This window comes from Mobula hypostoma, chromosome X2 (assembly GCF_963921235.1).
Source record: "Mobula hypostoma chromosome X2, sMobHyp1.1, whole genome shotgun sequence".
NCBI classification, from domain to species: domain Eukaryota; kingdom Metazoa; phylum Chordata; class Chondrichthyes; order Myliobatiformes; family Myliobatidae; genus Mobula; species Mobula hypostoma.
Window position 1 is genome coordinate 35652447 of NC_086129.1, and position 20449 is coordinate 35672895.

At 41.7% G+C, this 20449-nt stretch overlaps 1 protein-coding gene across 4 annotated transcripts in view; it reads right to left on the bottom strand.

The window, feature by feature from the left end:
• Positions 1-265: 265 nt before the first annotated feature.
• The window catches only part of LOC134341001 (myelin protein zero-like protein 2), a 29118-nt gene continuing 8934 nt past the window's right edge, over positions 266-20449 (bottom strand). The window contains exons 2-6 of one of the 4 annotated variants that reach the window (XM_063038681.1): positions 13286-13452; positions 4717-4927; positions 3941-4121; positions 2775-2855; positions 266-1428 (exon numbers count right to left, since the gene is read on the bottom strand). In XM_063038681.1, the coding sequence (XP_062894751.1) occupies positions 2786-2855; positions 3941-4121; positions 4717-4927; positions 13286-13452 (629 nt within the window). In that variant the 3' untranslated portion in view covers positions 266-1428; positions 2775-2785. The other 3 variants (XM_063038680.1, XM_063038683.1, XM_063038684.1) reach the window with 3 other exon arrangements.

Here is a 20449-nt window from a genome sequence, read left to right on the forward strand (position 1 = left end):
CCTTTTTTCATAATCCCATTTGAAAATCTGCTCCCACTATCCTTTCTAGTAGTGCCTTGTAAGGCACATCCTGATCCAGTCCATTTCCTCATTTTCACTCTGAAATTTTGGTCTGGTTTTAATGGTTCAACAGTCCTCTCTCAGACATTGAATTCTTTCACCAATGATTGTTGATTGTTTCCCAACTTGTTGCCTAGAATTGATTCAAACTTCATGGGTGGTTGATAGTTCAACTAATGGTACTATCAACCAAATACCAACACCTTGCTTTTAACTACAACTCCATGTTCATTGTTTTATTTTATGCAATTGCAAACGTGAAAATACATTTCACATACAAGAAATTTATCAACAATTAAATACAAATCTATACATCTTTAAGAGCAATTTTAAAAAGTGTTCAAGTTTGCTTTAATATTTACAGGTCAGTAACAGATGTTCCGCTGTTGAAACGATCTTCCCCATTCTGTATTAACTTTAAAGGGAGAACTAAACCAAGATCCTGAATCGCTTTAAAATTGAAAAAAAAAATCAGAGAGACGTAATAATTTCCATTAATAACTCTTGATTATTGCCTTGGACCTCAGGAGCAGAACCTGGATTATTTTGGGATTGTCATTGGGGCAGCAGCTGAGGAGTTTCTATAGTACAAAAGGCTCAGCAAGTTACTGCCTCTTGGAGAGGATGGAGGCAAGTAAACTGAAGAAAGGGAATGGAGCAGATCAGCAGATAAAGGAAGCGAAGCTGCTCTGTGTAGGGATCTCACTGCGGTGAAGAATCTCCAAATCTAGAGCTTGATCGTGCTGTCAGGCAAAGCTGGTGTTTATTGTCCAGCCCTGGATGTCCAGCAAACATGGCAGACCTTCGTTTGGAAATACTGGTGCCTGGGAAGCTGCCTTTGATACTATTTAGTAGCTCATTCAGAGGACAGTTAAAAAGAAGTAACATCAAGCTAGAGTCACATATAGAACTAATGTGAGAAAGAACAGCATGTTCCTTTCTCTAAAGAATATTCATAAACCTGTTGAATTTTCCAAACATCCAGCAGCTTTAGCATTGCCTCTATCAGAATCTTTCTTTTAAAATTTTCTATTCTCACATTTCTCTGGTGAGATTTAAAATTCAAATTTTGTGGATTAATATTCCAGTGATGTGACCGTTACATTTCTTGTGCCTGGATTATTCTCTGATGGAGTCGCTAGATTCCTGGCATGCTTTGGGCTTCAGCTACCTGCAACAGACCGATGTTGGTCTCTGGGTTTAAGGATAACACTGTTAGTGTAATGACTTCAGCATCAGGCATGAAGTGCTGAACAGCAGGAGGATAATAGTCTGAAATGTTCCCTCTATAGAAGGTGAGAGACACGAGGTTTATTTTAAAATCTTGCTTCTTCTCTTGTTAAAATTAAACTTTGTTCTGCAACTGATCTGGAAAAGACAAAGAACACCATTTTATAAAAGACAGAGGGTCCATAGTTACAGTTATGTTTGATATTTCAGGAGCATCAGATGCATTTTTTGCTCTCCCAGGTTTGCCAGAAACTGTGGATCACCAACATCTCACTACAGATCGACCTTCACGAATCTGGCACCATTGGGACCTGAGGAGTGCCTGATTAATGAAAATGCCGAATTACAGAAGGGTCACATTAAGCATAATCAGTGCCGGATTATCGAAGGAACTGGATTACAGGTAGCCGGATTTGTGAAGGTCGACCTGTAACATTACACCAGCTGGTCACGGGATCAAAATCCAGGATATCCAACCCAACAGTAATATGGGAGCATCTTCTCCAACTGAAGGTTAGCCAGGGTTGAGTAATCTTGCCAGTGAAGCTCTGGGAATACTGGGAGTTATGGATCTTGGTGCTGGTCAGATCCTATATGGGGAATTTCTTTAGTTCTAAGGAGAACAGACTTCATTCCCTTGAGTTTCAAAGGCTGAGAACTAATCAGAAGTGTTGATAATGATAAAGGGTTGGACAGGACTGCACTGTGACTGACCCCTCTCTCCAAAGTTCTCCATTACCTAGCCAACAACTTCTTGGCTTGTACACCTTCAGCAAGGCACTGGAATTCCCATCCCAATGTGGGATTGCAATCCTAAAAAGCAAGTGGGAATTGGGCAAGGCACAGAGGGGGAGAGACATGATAGTTTTCAAATGCAAATTGAAATTCAGTTGCAACCAGGGTATGGATGGGTATCGAAAGGGGAAGGAACACAACAACAAGGATTCTCCCACATGTGCTAGCACTTCGGCAGGCCAGTATGGGGCCGTATGGGAAAGGTGGGGTGAGGGGTGCAGTAGAGGGTGGCAGCGTGGGGAAGCAAAGGAAGTCTTGATTTCTACAGTAACTTTTATGGCATGGTATGACATTATGAAGTGCTTCACATTCAACACAGTACCGTTGCAGTGCAGGAAATAAAGTGGATAAATTACACACAGCAAACCTGTTTCAGTGATGTTAGTTGAGGGAACAAAAATATTGGCCTTTCACTGAGTCAGGAATACCTCTTTTATTCAAAAACCGGAGGATCTTTTACAGCAGTCTAAAAGGTCAGAATTTCTTACCCAAATCCCAGCTATGCCTCCGTGCTGTTCCAGAAACAGTGAATTACCTCATCAATAGTTTCTCTGGCAGTGCTCGCACAGTCTCAGGAGTAGGCCTCGAGCCTATGATTTACCAGCTGAGATGTGGCTGGTGGGAAAGGTCACACTGAGTCATGGGCTATAGGTGTTTTATAAAACAAACTGCTGAGTCAGGTACCTTACTCTGTCAGTCTTCAGACAACCCTTGCTGACTTGGCCTCTTCCGCAAAAATCATCTCACCATTTAACTCCTCCATTTCCGTACTGTTAAAAGAATACAGAGGGAAGGTGAAGGAGGAGCAGGTGAACAGGATCAACCCATGACCTTGGCAACTGGTATTTCAGGGAGTACCAAGACTCGAGGCCTAGGATGCAGGACCCAGCAAGTTCATGGGAGTGAAAACAAGAGCAGGGGGGTTGACTACCTGGTCCCCAAAGCCTGGCCCACCATTCAGTATGATCATAGTTGATCAACCCTAGGCCTCAACCCCTCTGTGCCAGATCTTCATGGCCTTCAGTCTTTTGATCTTTCAAAAATTTATCAACTGCCATTGTAAGCACCTCTAACAATTTGCCTCCTCTACCCTCCGAAGTAGAGAATTCCAGAGATTCACTCCCCTCTGAGAGAAGTGATGTTGACTTAACTTTGTTTTAAACGATCATCACTTCATTCGAGACTCTCCAACTACTGAAAACAATGCCCCTCTCGTGACCCCTTCAGATCTTCTATGTTTCGATATGATCACCACTAGTTCTAAACTCCAAAAAATACATACCCAAATCTGGAAAGCCCGCTTAAGTGATGGAAAATGGGTTCACACAACTTCCCTTTAGGAATCCACACCAGGACTGAGCCACAAAGCCTCTGCAAATCTTAATGCTGCTGATTCTTGCTTGTTGGTTTGTCCACTTTAAATATTGTAAACCGCGGCATTTGAGAACAGGGCCTTGGTATTTCTGTTCCCTCATGGTGGAAAGATCGCAAGCTATATTTTAGCAGTTGGAGAAATTTGGGAATTAATCGGGAGTGGGAAGAGCGAGAATAGAGGAAGGAAGGCACGAAAAGGTGAGGTGGCAAAAATAAGAGGGGTTAGAGAACAAACGGTGGAGGTGACACAGCTGAGGGAAAACGTGGGGGGGGAGAGAGAGAGAGGGAGAGGGGAGACAGTTGTGGGGGTGGGGGGAGCTCAATGACTTTCATATTCTTTTCTAAACCCCAGATTAATTGCCAGATGACCCAAAACGAGGCTGTTGAGAGGACAAAGCAACAAGAGCTTTACCTGTGGACTCTGAGGCATCGGGACCCGATGTCACCCTTCTACAGAGAGAGGTAGAGTGTTGCTCCTTACCCATCTTTGTGTTCGTATTCTAGTGCCCCCTTCTGTGGCTCCTGCATCATTTCCTCGTCGTCTATCAAATTCCCCGATTTCCGGCAGAGCTGCACAGTAACCATCACGACCACGATCAGGATCACCAGTCCTGTCGCTCCTCCGATCACAATCCCCAGGATCAGCATCTCTGAGTAAGTGACTGTGGGATTGGGTAAAATGGTTTATTACGGCCACACCACGAAGGTACAGTGAAAATCTTTGTTTTGCATGCATCCATACAGCTAATCTCATCACATCAATATGTTGATGTGATACAAACGCTATCAAGAAAGTGCCATGCAGGTGGAAGATAAGGTGCAAGACACAAAGAGAGAGAGCGCAACATGAGAATACATTACTGAATTTGAATGAATTCTCTGAACCCAGACAGGTTCCCAAACTCAATCCAGGCAGACAGATGTCAGAAATAGTCTGAAACAGCCCCATTCCGGTCTGGACCGCTATCCAGCTTTCCCTGATGTAGAAAGGAGTTCAGGTTTATTTTTTTTAAAATTTGCTTTATTTGCCACATGTACATTGAAGCATCGAATCATACTGGAAGACGCATCTTTTGTGCCGAGGGTGTGCTGGGCGCAGCTTGCAAATGTCACTGTGTTCCAGCAGATTCACCTCTAATTCATTTTTATCATGTAATGAAGCAAAACAGCAGATTAAGAGCTAAAATGCATTGTAACTCCACCCATGTAATATTGGGAAGTATGCTAGGCTCACAATAGGGGCAACTTAAAACAAACCTTTATGCACAACGTTAAGTTTGATTTCACCAAAGACCAGGTCCACATCAGGGGGATTCAGCACGGCGCACGTAAAGGTTCCATTGTCTGAAAACTGTAGATCAATGATGGTAATCGATACATCTTTTCTCCAGATGTTTCCTGACCACACCACCCGTTCCTTAAACCGTCCCTTTGAAGTTGCATATGGCTGCTCAAGATAATACAGGACCTATGGAGAGAAAGAGAAGCTGATTCACTTAACCTGGGCAGTATCCCCATTAGCATGGTGCTCGAGGAGCTTCACTTTGTACCTAACCAATGCTGTTCCTGCTCTCGGAATCTTTGGTGTGACAATATAAAGGATTTTTGAATCTAACCAGTGCTGTGCCTGCACTGGAATTAGTTTGACGCGTGGGGCAGTGCAGAGGGATTTTTGTGCAATATCTAACCACTCCTTGTTAGGTGCACAGGGAGAAGTGACTACACAACACACTGTTTCAGGGACAGAATATTCCATGGTTAAGGGACGACCATAATAAGGCATGAAATGAATGGGAGAGTGTGGAAGATTTTACTTGTAAACATGTCATTAGCCCTCCTTTCTCAGCCCACTCCTGCTCCTGTTTCTCTCCCCCTTAACAAAGCAGTTATTTTGTTCATTATATTCCATCTTCGGTAATGCAATTAATCCCATTCTTGCAGTAGTGCGTAAAATCTCTTCCTTTACCATTGTTTATCAGATTCGTTTTTATAGGAGACTTTGGCCTCTGTTTCCATATCCCCTCAGACAGGGCACTCCAAATTATAATTCACTACAATTAAAATTTCTCATCTCCCAAAGTAGGTATCTTGTGGTGAGCGACTCCCATTCTGACACCCCGAGGTCTTTACTTCCTCTGGACCCTCTCAGATGCCAGCACATCCTTCCTTCGATATGGCGGAATACAGGACTCCTTCATGACGGAGTGCTTGACAGTTGCCTGGAGACGCTGGTGTGGGAGGGAGCAGAGGCCTGTCATCCAGCGTTCTCTGGGTGGAAGACAAGCTGGATTGCATTCATCTGTGAAATTCATCGCCACAGATGGCTGTGGAAGCCAACTCATTGAGTGTATTTAAGGCGGAGGTTGATTAGTCAGGGTATCAAAGGTTTTGGGGTGAAGGCAGGAGAATGGAATTTAGAGGGATAATAAATCAGCCATGATGGAATGGTGGAGCAGATGATGGGCTGAGTGGCCTACTTCTGCTCCTAGGTCTTATGATTTTACCACCCCATCCACAGCCCCAAACAAGTATCCCCTCCACCACTAGGCCACAGTTTATTATCTATAAGATGCACTACAGTTACTCTAGAACAGGGTTTCCCTTTTTTCTATATATGCTTTGGACCCTTACCATTATCCAAGGGGTCAGTGGACTCCAGGTTGGGTTGGGCAGGACCTTCCAAACCCAAGCCACTACCATGGAGAAAGACAAGGTGAATAGGTGCATGGGAAGTCAGCAACTCAAGAACACCATCTTGATCTGCAAATACATTAATGGCCCTTTATCACTGCCGGGTCTAAATTTTGGAACTCCCTGCCCAGAAACATCAGGGAAATACATTCACTCAAAGGGCTGCAACAGTGGTTCACCTCCACCTTCAAAGGCAGTTAGAGATGGACAATTTAAGTCAGACAGGGTGGAGAAAATATTCACAAAGACGATGACAGGACTGAAGGGCTTGATTTATGAGGAAAAACCGGACAGACTGGAACTTTTTTCCTTGGAACAAAGGAAGTTGGGGGTGCGGTGACAAAACAGGTTATAAAATTATGATGGGCATACATAAGGTGGATAGTCACAGTCTTTTATCCAAGGTAAGGAATCCATTGGTTTATTGTCTCAAATTGTCACATGTACTGAGATAGAGGGAAAGGCTTGTCTTGCATACTGTTCATACAGATCAAATCATTACACAGTGTGTTGAGGTAGAACAAGGTAAAACAATAACTGAATGCAGAATAAAGTGCAAAAGACAACTCAAAAAAGTGCAGTGCATGTAAAGGATGAAGTGCGAGATCATAATAAGGTAGATTGTGAATGCCAAGAGACCACCTTATCGTACAAAAGGCCCAGTCAAGAGTCTAAGAACAGTGGGATTAGAAGCTGTCCCTTGAGTGCGGTGGTAGGTGCTTTCAGGCTTTTGTATCCATTCCTCCAATGGGAGAGAGGAGAAGTGGGAATGTCTGGCGTGGAGGGGGGGTCCTTGAGTATGCTGGCTGCTTTGGGGGTGCTTTGGAGCCATGATCTAAGATGGCAGCTTAACGTGGAGGCTCCATACAACCTTGCACTAAACAGCTTTAAAACCCTAAGTTAACAATACCAACTGAACCCGGACTATGTCAAAAATGACTACAATCAAGGACTGTGATATCTTCACCTGAAGACGCGGCTCCCAAAAACTGAAAATCAACACTCCATCAACAGAGCCAGATTGTGAAGCTACTAGTAACATGACGGAGCTAATGGCAGTTCTAGCTGAACTAAAGTTACTTCACTCTGAGTTTGGAGGATTTGGATCAGAACTGGACAGTATAGATGACCGCCTGGGTAAGATGGCCAGCCCTGTCGCTGCCTTGGAAAACAATATGTTGGAGATGAAGCGAAATGTTGCTTCTAATACCACACGGATGGAAGAGGCTGAAAACCGAATAATGGCGGCAGAGGAGCACCTGGAAAAGAACAAGACTGAACTAACCAACGCCATGAAACGAATCGCCCACTTGGAATCCAAGACTGAAGACCTGGAGAATTGGAGTCGAAGGAAAAACTTGTGGTTGTTCCGCCTCCGGGAGGGCGCTGACGGAAACCAACCACTGCTGGAGTTTATACAAAACATGCTGCCGCGCTGGCTGGAGCTGGACACCGACAGCTCCTTCATTCTAGAAAGAGTTCACCAAACTCTAGCACCATCGAAACCAAACCAGAACAGAGCGGTTCTCATTCGGTTCCTGAGATTTCAGGATCGGGAGTTTCACTTCACTAAACTGCGTGATATCACATATGAGGAATACAAGCTTTTCTTCACTCAGGACTTCTCAGCTGAGACCATGTGACAGCGAAATGAGTTCAACACGGTCAGAAGCGTGTTTGTCGAAAAAGGAACATTCCGCGGATTTCAACGTAAGCCATGCAAGATGAGGGTCCTTCACAATGGGAAAATACTCCTGTTTTCATCACCAGATGCAGAGGCAGAAGATTTCCATCGAGGACACGCCTGAGGGGTCTGATTAAGGTAGTAGTGAGATTTATTTACTTCCATACCCATGAGAATCAGCTGATACTGACTGCTTAACAGGTATAAGCCTGCACTGAGTCCCAGAAGCCATCTTTTTTTTTCCTTCCTTTATTTTTCTTTTTCTAGAACTGCCACTTTAGCCCCTTTTATTCTATTCTTGAAAAGATACTGTACTTAAGAGGTTGTTTATGCCATCAGAATAGCTTTATCATTTTGCCTATTTTCATTATTTATTACATTTTTGTTGAAACCTTAATTCTATTGAGATGGAACTCCATAGATCTGAACGAACATTTAAAATAGGCAATACTGGCATATAGTTCAGTGGCTACTTTGATTTTATTTTTATGTTAAGTGGGTTGAGTATATAACGTTCAAGATATAATAAGGTGCGTGGTTGATGGACACCACTAGTTGCCGATGGAGTTAGGTTCACACAGTTGGCTGCTCTTCCATAGAATGGATCAGCACAAGCCGTATAGTTTTTTGTTTTGAGTAAGGGAGGGGGAATTCATAGAAACATAGAAAATAGGTGCAGGAGTAAGCCATTCGGCCCTTCGAGCCTGCACCACCATTCAGTATGATCATGGCTGATCATCCAACTCAGAATCCTGTACCTGCCTTCTCTCCATACCCCCTGATCCCTTTAGCCACAAGGGCCATATCTGAACATTCAAGAGTTCAAATGTCTATATGTGTAAATGTATATGTGTTTTTTGTTTTTCTATATGTATGTCGTGCACCCAACACAGCAGTAATATTCCTTACTCCTTTTCCTGGTGTAATTGACATGTACTATATATGGAACAAACGAGCACTCAGAATATCTTTAATATAAAAGTCACAAGCTGGAATGTTATAGGGGACTAAAGGAGTTAACCAAATTGAAACAGGTTATAAGTAGGATCAAACAGCTTAAGTCCAAAATAATTTTTCTTCAAGAAACCCATCTGACAGTCTCAGATATTAAACTGGTATGGAATAGATGGCCAGGCCAAGTAATATATGCAACATACAACAACTATGCTAGAGGTGTACTTATTCTTATTCATAGAACGATACCATTTCAAACTATAAAAACAATTCAAGACTCAGCCGGAAGGTATGTTATTAAGCAAGGTAATATCCTTTCTTTCACGTTAAACCTAGTCAGTATATATGGCCCAAATGAGGATAATCCTAAATTTTTTGAAGATTTCTTCCTTACTGTGTCCACTTTACGAGGCTTTTATATCATTGGAGGAGACCTTAATTGTACTTTAAACCCAGCAATGGATCGCTCTACAGGCTGTGATACCTATAAGGCACAAACTAGAAAATTACTAAAACAATACATTGTGGATATAAATTTGGTTGAAGTATGGAGAGAACAAAACCCTGGCAAAATAGAATACTCTTGCCATTCAAGTATATGTAAATCTCATTCTCATATTGATTATTTTCTTGTCTCAAGAGAGCTCTTATCAAAGATTAAAATTTGCTGGTATAATGGCATAGTAATAAGCGACCATGCTGCTATTTCATTAAGTATTCATAGAGAGAAATTTATTCACAGTCCCCCTAACTGGCGATTTCAGGTGAGATGGCTACAAAACCCAGACTTTGTTAAGTTTGTGGGAACTAAAATAGATAGTTATTTTGAGTTAAATACAGATCAAACTAGCGCCAGCACGAGATGGGAGGCGTTCAAGGCATATATTAGAGGAGAAATCATTAGCTACACAAGCTTTAAGGCCAAACAGCAAAAAACAGAGATGGAAACTTTGTAAAAACAAATTAAATCTTTAGAGATAGAACTAAATGAAAGGGATGATCCAACAAAACAAAGAGATTTGCTACCTTTGAGAGCCAAATATAATAAATTATCTGCTGATAAAGCTGCAAAAAGTTTAATGTGGCTGAAGCAATCTTATTACAATCAAGGAGAAAAAGCTGGGAAACTCTTGGCATGGAGAATTAAAAAAATACAGTCTGATAGAGCAATTAACAATAGAATAACCTCTTCAGGAAGCCTAACAGTAGACCCACTGGAAATTAATAACATTTTTAGAGAATTTTATGAACATTTATATAGATCAGAATGCCCCCAAGCCTCAGAAGAACAGGACACATTTCTTAATCAGTTTCAACTCCAGACACTGGCAGAAGATGCAAAAAAGGAGTTAGATAGAGGGAAAACAATTGAAGAGATATCACAGGCTATCCAAAGTATTAACAGTGGTAAAGCACCAGGGCCTGACAGCCTACCAATTGAATTCTACAAAACATGTCAAGAAAAATTACTGTCCCACTCTTAAATATGCATGATGAATCTTATCAGAATGGAACTCTCCCACCCTCCTTAAGGCTGGCAATGATAACGCTGATCTTGAAACCAGGCAAACTGCCTACAGAATGTTCCTCATTTAGACTGATAAGTCTAACTGGATCGGACACAAAAATACTTTGTAAAGCCTCAGCAAGAAGATTAGATCCTTATATTCCACATCTAGTTCATAATGATCAGAATGGTTTTGTGCAAAAACGCCAAGGATTCCATAATAGTAGAAGAGTTCTTAACACAATTCATGAAAAATTTGATGCTAAAGATACAGCAGTATTATCACTGGACGCTTGGCAGGCCTTCGATAGAATAGAATGGCCATATTTATTTAATGTATTGCCTAGATTTGGATTTGGAAAGAACTTCCCTAAATGGATTCAGAATTTATATACAAACCCAATAGCCAGTGTCTTAACAAATATATAGTTTCTAAACCAGTCAACTTGGAACGATCTACTCGCCAGGGATGCCCTTTGTCACCAATGTTGTTTATACTGGCCATAGAACCCCTGGCTATGGCAATAAGAACGCAGACAGGCCTGTCGGGCGTCCAGTTAGGAGAACAGGAACACAGAATATCCTTATATGCTGACAACATGATTCATTTTTTAACAAATTTATCCGTCAGTATTCCAAACTTAGTGCAACGGATTGAATTGTTTGCGCAGTTCTCTGGTTATAACATTAACAACTCAAAATCATCAACAAAGAAGAAAGATTGAAACCAGTCATAAAAACCCCATTTAGGAAGGATTTACCTACAAACGTATCTTGGTGTCAAAATTACTCCTGAAATTAAAACGATCGTCCCAACAAACTATGACCCACTAGTGGGTGAAGTGAAGGAGACGTTGGATCGATGGATAACAATGCCCATATCAATGATTGGCCATATAAACATGATCAAAATGAATATATTACCAAAACTTCTATACCTTTTCCAATCACTTCCTCTCCCACCACCAAAATTATTTTTTGAGAAGCTTAATAGTATCTTTAGTAAATTCATTTGGAATAATAAAAAATCTAGACTGAGACTTAGGCTGCTGTACCTGCCTTGTGAAAGGGGAGGGCTACGGCTCCCGAACCTGAAATAGTATTATTGGTCTGCTCAGTTACGTTCTGCAATGTTTTATTTCTCAATGGAGGCCCTTCCAGCCTGGGTGAGTGTGGAACAGGCATCAGTACCAAACCTCCCATTAAAGCTCCGTCTATACTCTGCAGACCTCAGAAATCTGAAAAGAACAACCGAGAACCCTTTCCTCAAAAATACTATTGACATCTGGTATAAAGCACATCAGCATATTAAAGATACTCCTCCCATTTCTCGCTTCTCCCCAATATGGGGCAATACATACTTCAGGGCAGGAAGAGCAGATGGTGGTTTCAGAATCTGGGCAGACAAAGGTGTGCAGAAAATAGAGGACCTTTATATGAATAGTAATCTTATGACATTTGATCAATTGTGTCAGACATACCATATTCCTAAAAAACTTTTTAAATATTTGCAACTGAAACATTTCATATTATCAAAATATAAGCATTTAATATCTGACCCACCACTATCACATCTTGAAACTCTTACGCTTCGAAACCTAACGGGGAGGAGTCAGATTTCTTTATTCTATACAGCTTTGATGTCATATGATAAGGAGTCCACCATTGACAGGCTGGAGGCATGGAGATTGAATGCTCAAGAGGACATACAAGAAACTGAGTGGGAAATGGCGTGCTTAAAAGCCCAAAAACAATCAATTAACATGAGAATGAAGCTATTACAACACAAATGGTTAATGAGAACTTATATTACCCTGGTCAAACTGAACCGTTGGTCCCCTGACATCCCAGACACTTGTGTTAAATGTTGAGAAGAAAAAGGTACTCTATTTCACTGTGTCTGGGACTGTCCAAAATTTAAAAAATACTGGAAAATAGTTGTTCAGACTATATCTGAGATTGTTGGAATAAAGGTGCCTCACCAAGCAAAAATGTGTGTACTAGGTATATATCCAAAAAACTTTTCTGTTAGTTCAAAACAGTCAACTTTAATTGACTTTGGACTCCTGCAGGCCAGGAGGATGATAAATTTATCTTGGAGAAAAATGGATATACCTTCCATACATGTATGGGTGAAGGAGAACCAGAGGAAGGGCAGGAGAATTTGAAAATGTGTGGAAACCTTTATTGGACTTTCTTGGACGTCAAGGTGCACAGTCGTTTTGAAATAGCTACTTGTTGTTGAGTGCTTTTACGGGTTTTTTTTCCTGACGTGTTTTTATTTTGTTTTGTTAAATATGTGAAATATGTGTAATGTTATATTTCTTTTCCTTTGATGGTGAAAAACATGATGACATGTTTCACTATTTAGTTTAATTATTATTGTTTATTTGTATATGTGAAATATAGGTAGAATTTTAAAAAAATATTGTTTTAAAATGCTGGCTGCTTTACTAACGAGATGAGGAGTTTAGACAGAGTCCGGAGAGGGGAGGCTGGCCTTTGTGATGTGCTGAGCTGTGTCCACAAAACTAGCGTGCGCAGGTTTAGCGCGAGAGGGAACAATTTATAAATGATATGAGAGGCAAGCTTTCCCACACAGAAGGCAAGGGGTATCTGAAACCAGCTGCCAGAAGGAGTGGTGGTGGTGGGTGTGATTAGGATAGAGTAAGAGGAATATTGGCCAAATGCAGGCAAAGGAGATTGCTCAGGGAGATTCCTAGCTCGGCATCGACGAATTAGGCAAAAAGACTTGTTTCTATGCTTTCTAACCTCAATGACTCTAATGCTGGTCTTGCCGGAGACATGCAGTTTGTGTGGCACAGGATTCAAACCGTATCTAGTGAAGCGAGTCCAAGCCACAGTATTTGGGGCAGGAGACACCTGTTGGGAAGGGATTAATCAAAGTAACACTGAGCTTGTGTTGTTCTGTCGGTGCATTCCCAGTCCGAGAGTTCATTTTGTGCTGGAGCTCCACCCAGAATACTCACAACTTCCTCAGTGCCACCGTTCTCGGGTCGGAAGGACCAGGTAACAGTCGTCTGTTTCCCAACAGGGGAGCTGGATTGAAATGTGCACTTTAGACGGCGCTCGGTGCCATTTCGGGCCTCAACATTGCCTTCTGTGTACATGTGAACACCAGCAACATTGCCGATACCTGCACAGGAAATAGATCACCGTTCAGCAAGATTAGCACCACTCACTTCACAAATGTACAGAGTTACAGTTTCTCAGATAAGAGTCATGTACTGTGCAAATGCACAGTTCCTGTGTATTCAACTATTACACAACAGCTAATGTTCTGATTATTAACTTCACTTTGCATAAATCTTAATTCCTGTGAATACTTCCTTGACATTATTTTTAAACATACACTCATCATTTACAACATCGTTTACAACAGAAGTAACCATTCATTGGTCACAAGGAATGGGTAAAGGCAATCTCTTAAAAAAAGAACACTTCACCCTTTAGCAGATGCTGCCAATCTGGAGGGAGCCTCCCTTAGAAAGACCACTTGTATTAATAGTCTAAAAGCAGTCAAAACCTCAATCATCCTACCATGGATAATGGGAATAAGGAGAGACTGGATAGGCTAGGACTGTTTTTCCCCTGGGGTGTAGGAGGTTGAGGGAAAATCACGTAGGGTCATAGATGAACAGGCGGATCATGAGATGAACAGCCAAAGTCTTTTCCCCAGATTATGGAAGTCCAAGACTAGAGCGATTAGGTTTAAGGTGAGAGCGGAAAATTTTAAGAGAACTCAAGGGACAACCTTTTCACGTGAATATGTGGAATGAGCTGCCGGGGAAGTGGTAGAGGCGAGTACAATTATGATATTTGAACAGGTATATGAAAAGGAAAGGGTTGGATATGGGACAAAAAGCAACTAAGTGAAATACTAGCAACTTGTTTGGGACAAAGATTGCCTAGCTTGTTTCTGCTGTTCCACAGAACATTCACCCACTCTTTTGTTCCTATTTCTAGTACCACATGAAGGCAAATATTCTAACAGAAATAATGATCCATCCCAGTGGGCAAGTCTCTGTAGTAAACAGCAATGAGACATTGAGCATATTGTCTGCCATGAGGATATTGGTTGAAGAATGTGGAATATGACAATGGGGGAGATTTCTCTCCTCTGAGAGAGGACAAGGTGGCCTGGTATAAAGAAACATCATCCTTGACTCCAGGTACCAATAGGAAAGACCTCACTTCTCAAACCATTCTCACATTACACCCCGCACCGAAACTTACCTAGACCAACCGCTGTTAATACACTAACTTTAATGAGATATGGAAACACTGTCATGAAAAATGCAATGATAGCTCCCAAACACAAAAAGATTTGATAAATAGGACTGAGCACAATGGTGGGTGTGATGATAGTGAACAGAAGTTGTCAGACTGGCCTCCCTGATCCTGTAACAACTCAGGATAGACTCAGCACTGGAGCACCACATGGATGTGTTCCCTCCCATCTCCTATTTTCTACCTACACCAATGACTGCACTCCAATGATCTACTGACATTAGATTAATTACAGGAGATGACTAATCCAACTACCATCAACAAATAAGCAACCTATTGTCTTGGTGCAATCACAGCAGCTTGGAGCTGAATGCCCTCAAAGCCATGGAGATGCATATTCAATTTCAAGTGAAATGTGTCTCCTCACCGCCCAATCATCAACCACTCTATAATTAGCACCATTTTAACAGGTTCCTGGGCACCATTATTTCACAAGACCCCATGTGGGAGAACCACATCCACTTCACTAACAGAAAGGTTCAGCAGAGGATGTACTTCTTGTGGCAGCTGGTAAAATTCTATCTTCCGCAGAACATACTAGAGCAATTCTGCATTTTATCATCATAGAAAGCATCCTCACAACAGCTATTACTGTCTGGTTTTGTGCAGCATATCCTCTCACAATAGCCAAAAACTACAGCAAGCTATCAGGTCAGCAGAACAGGTAATTGGCTGCAGTCTACCATCACTGCAAGACTTGTATGCGTCCAGGACAAAAAAGTAGACAGGGAAAATCATTGCAGACGCCATCCACTCAGCAAGCTGCCTTTTCTAAAAGCTCCCTCCTAGAAAATGCTGTACAGCTATTAAAATAAAGCTCTCACACCATTTTAACAGTTTCTTCCCCCATGCAGTTAAATCTGATCAACCATTCTATTTAGCCCCCCCCCCCCATTACTGCACTGCCCTGTAAACACTTAGAATGTAAGGAGCTAATTATTGAGTTCAAGAGGAGGTCCACAAGCCAGTCCTTATCGAGGATCAGAAGTGGAGAGGGTCAGCAATTCTAAAATCCTCAACGTTATCATTTCAGAGGGCCTGTCCTGAGCCCAGCACGCAAGTACAATTATGAGGAAAGCGCAGCAGCGCCTCTAATTCAATAGGAGTTTGTGAAGATTCAGCATGACATCTAAAACTTTGACAAACTTCAATCGATGTGTGGTGGAGAGTATATTGACTGGCTGCATCAAGGTCTGGTATGGAAACTCCAATGTCCTTGAACGGAAAATCCCACAAAAAGTAGTGTATATGGCCGAGTCCATCACGGGTAAAGCCCTCCCCACCATCGAGCACATCTACATGGAGTGCTGTCGCAGGAAAGCAGCATCCATCATCAGGGACCCCCATGCTCTCTTCTTGCTGCTGTCATCAGGACAAAGGTCAGAAGCCTCAGGAACAGTTTTTAATCCTGAACCATCAGGCTCTTGAACCAGAGGGGGTAACTTCACCTGCTCTATCACTGAAATGTTCCCACAACCCATGGATTCACTTTCAAGGACTCTTTTATCTCATGTTCTCAATATTTATAGTTTATTTATTATTATCATTATTTTTCTTTCTTTTTGTAGGTGCATGCAGAGTTTGTTACATTTTGCACACTGGTTGTCTGCCCTGTTGGTGCAGGCTTTCATTGATTCTATTATGGTTATTGGTTATATTGAGTATGAAAATGAATCTCAGGGTTGTGTACGGTGACATACATGTACTTTAATAAATTTACTTTGAACTATAAATACATGCTGTTATTTATGCACATTTGATTCCATATTTGTACTTTAACTTTATTTTTATATAATTCTTTATACTTTATAATTGTTGAATGTTGTTTTTCGTTACATGTTGCACCCTGACCAACACTTCACAGCAAATGCCCAATACATGTAAGGGTAAATGGAAAATAAAGTTAATCCTTGACAAACACTGTATGTCTCCAACAATACTGCCCAGGTCCTAGAAATAAGGGCAATTAATCTTAATGTGAAGCCAGTGTGATTAACAAAAGCAACCTGCTTCATCCAAACTTAGCCTAGTGAAAAACAATTTTTTTTTTGTGCAACTATTGAGTCAACTGCAAGTGAGTCATGGGAGTTTTATTTTCAGCATTGTGGCGAACAGGATCAACTGGGTAAAAGACTGAAGAGGTGGTACCACTAGCTGGGCTCAGATTACAATTTATCAATTAGCATCTCGTGCTCTAAATACTGCAGGAAATACAATGTCAGAACAATCACTAGCTGCAAAGTACAGATAAACACCTCACACCAGTACTTTTGGCACATACAAATATTAGCACCACAAAATATGTTTCAAGGTTTTAGGTCAAGCTACAAGTTTCAAGGTCATTCCAGCTGAAACCTGAATCCAACAACTGTCCCTTCAAACCACACTTTGAGTGAATGGGATATCTGCCTGAGATTCGGTCAGACGATGTAGCTTAAGGTCAGTGAACAGGTTCGATCCCTGCCTCCAGTGCTGTCTGTGTGTCAGGCACAGACAGAGATTCTCTCTGTGACCATGAGAAAACACCCTTCATCCCAAAAGCATAAAAATTGGGGTGTTAATTGTCCGCTGCAAGTTGCCTTGAGTGCGAAGGAGAGGGCTAGATGGGAATGTGGGGAGTGAAAAATAGAATTAGTGTAAATGAGTCCTCAATGGTCAGTACAGACTCAGCGGGACAAAGGATCTATTTCTGTGCCTAATATTGCACATGCCATCTCTTTGGAAAAGTTATCCAGTTAATCCCTTCCCCTATTCTTTCATTACAGCTCTGCAATTCCAATCCTTCAGTGATACAGTTTGAAATCCGTATGGAAACTTGTTATGGAATTATCACGCACCATTTTCTTACACTGGGGAAAAGGAATCTTCTCACCTCACCTCAGCTTTTCTTCCCCGATTACCCCAAACCCTGTTAATCAACAATTATAACATCGAAACAATTTCCCAATGTTTCACAATCTCAAAATGCAAAACTAGTCATATGAAATAATCCAAGCAACAGACACAAAATACCGGAGGAACTCAGCAGGCCAGGCCGAGACCCTTCATCAGGATCAAATATTTCACCTAACTTGCATACGGACCATTTCATCAGTTCAGTGCATTGTGGTGCCAAGTATTTATGACGTTTCTTGGGCCAAACCCCAAAGAGCAAGTTCATAGTCAATAAGATAATTCTATTTCTTGGCATAGCAGAATGTTATCGCCCAAACATGTCCCTACTTGCCCACGCTAACATTCCTTGCAGTATCATTTCAAACACTCAGCATGGGACATACCATCTGATTTTAATATTTAACCTTTATGACAAGAAGTGGGTCAGTGCCACTACAGGGAGTACAGCTGTCTCACCAGCCTCAGCAAACTAGGTTCAACTGCTGCTGTCTGTGTGCAGAGTTTTCACGTTCTCCCTGCATTGTGTAGGCTTCCCCTGGGTGCTCTGGATTCCTCCCACATTCCAACAACATGTTAATTGGTAGACTAATTATCTCCTGTACATTGCGCTTTATATAGGGGGAACTGAGAGAATTAGGGAGGGGCTGCAATAATGAACAGATATGACAAGGAATGAGTTACAGGGGAATTACAGAGGAAATGAGATTGCTCTAAGAACTGACAAAGTCAGAAACGGTCTAAATGCCTTCCAGTATGTTATAGCAAATACAAACTTAAGTATCAGTTCTGAATAAATGGCTAATTTCCCAACATCCTGGAAGTGTGCTGTAAGGAGACCCATTAATTTTATCAGAAACTATGAAAGAGTTAATTGTTTTTTTTAGGAAATTATGCTCACTGTCAAATAGTCACTCACCCTTTGTCCAGGAACTGGCAGTTTAATACAATTGAATAACATATTAGTCATGAGACTGGCATCATATAGGAGCTAAAATGGGTAACTTGGTAGGGATATCAAGTTGCCCAATATTCAGAAGATGTTATGTTCATTTTTAGAGAACCCATCTTTTCACTTTGAGATTAACAAATTCTCAAAGTTACATCTGTGGATTTGGATTCCTCACCTCTGAAACACAAGTCTAGATTTACAGCGTTCATATTGGTGTGGACAATGAGATATTTCATTCACAGAAACATAGAAAATAGGTGCAGGAGTAGGCCATTCGGCCCTTTGAGCCTGCACCGCCATTCAGTATGATCATGGCTGATCATCCAACTCAGAACCCTGTACCTGCCTTCTCTCCATACCCCCTGATCCCTTTAGCCACAAGGGCCATATCTAACTCCCTCTTAAATATAGCCAATGAACTGGCCTCAACTGTTTCCTGTGGCAGAGAATTCCACAGATTCACCACTCTCTGTGTGAAGAAGTTTTTCCTCATCTCGGTCCTAAAAGGCTTCCCCTTTATCCTCAAACTGTGACCCCTCGTTCTGGACTTCCCCAACATCGGGAACAATCTTCCTGCATCTAGCCTGTCCAATCCTTTTAGAATTTTATACGTTTCAATCAGATCCCCCCTCAATCTTCTAAATTCCAGAGAGTATAAGCCCAGTTGATCCAGTCTTTCATCATATGAAAGTCCTGCCATCCCAGGAATCAATTTGGTGAACCTTCTTTGTACTCCCTCTATGGCAAGAATGTCTTTCCTCAGATTAGGGGACCAAAACTGCACACAATACTCCAGGTGTGGTCTCACCAAGGCCTTGTACAACTGCAGTAGTACCTCCCTGCTCCTGTACTCGAATCCTCTTGCTATGAATGCCAGCATACCATTCGCCTTTTTCACCGCCTGCTGTACCTGCATGCCCACTTTCAATGACTGGTGTACAATGACACCCAGGTCTCGTTGCACCTCCCCTTTTCCTAGTCGGCCACCATTCAGATAACAATCTGTTTTCCTGTTCTTGCCACCAAAGTGGATAACCTCACATTTATCCACATTAAATTGCATCTGCCATGAATTTGCCCACTCACCTAACCTATCTAAGTCACCCTGCATCCTCTTAGCATCCTCCTCACAGCTAACACTGCCGCCCAGCTTCATGTCATCAGCAAACTTGGAGATGCTGCCAGTGAATGTAGATTCCATAAGAATACTTCTTCCTCTCTGTCCTTGCCAAAATTTACCCCTCACAAGCATCACGAAAGAAGTGATTAACACTCCGCAGATGCTGGAAATCATAAGCAACATTCACAAAATGCTGGAAGAACTCAGCAAGTCAGGTGAAAGTTCTCGGCGACTGTTTATTCCCCTCCATAGATTCTGCCTGACTTGCTGAGTTCCTTCAGCATTTTGTGTGTGAAGTTGGCAGGGTTTGCTGTGTACAAAAGGGCTGCTATACTTCCTGTGTCGGACAGTGACTATAAAGAGATATGGCAATAAAGTATTTGGTATTTGCCCAAAGTTATGAGATTCAAGTCACTTTTTGAAATTATCAGTCATCTGTAGTGGATTGGACACTTATTGTAATGTATGATGCGTTCTGATTGGCTGCATCACTGTTTGGTATGGGGGGGAGCTACTGCACAAGATCAAAGTAAGTTGCAGAAACATGTAAAACTGGTCAGCTCCATCACGAGTACCAGCCTCCGTAGTATCCAAGACATCTTCAAGGAGCGGTGCCATAGGAAGGCAGCTCCCATCATTAAGGACCCCCACCACCCAGGACATGCCCTCTTCTCATTGTTACCATCAGGAAGGAAGACGGCACACACTCAATGATTCAGGAACCACTTCTTCCCCTCTGCCATCTGATTTCTATGAACCCATGAACACTATCTCAACACTTCTTTATTTCTTGTGTTTTTTTTTGCACTAGTTATTTTAACTTAACTATTTAATGTAACTCAGTTTTTTTCTATATTATCATGTATTACATTTTACTGC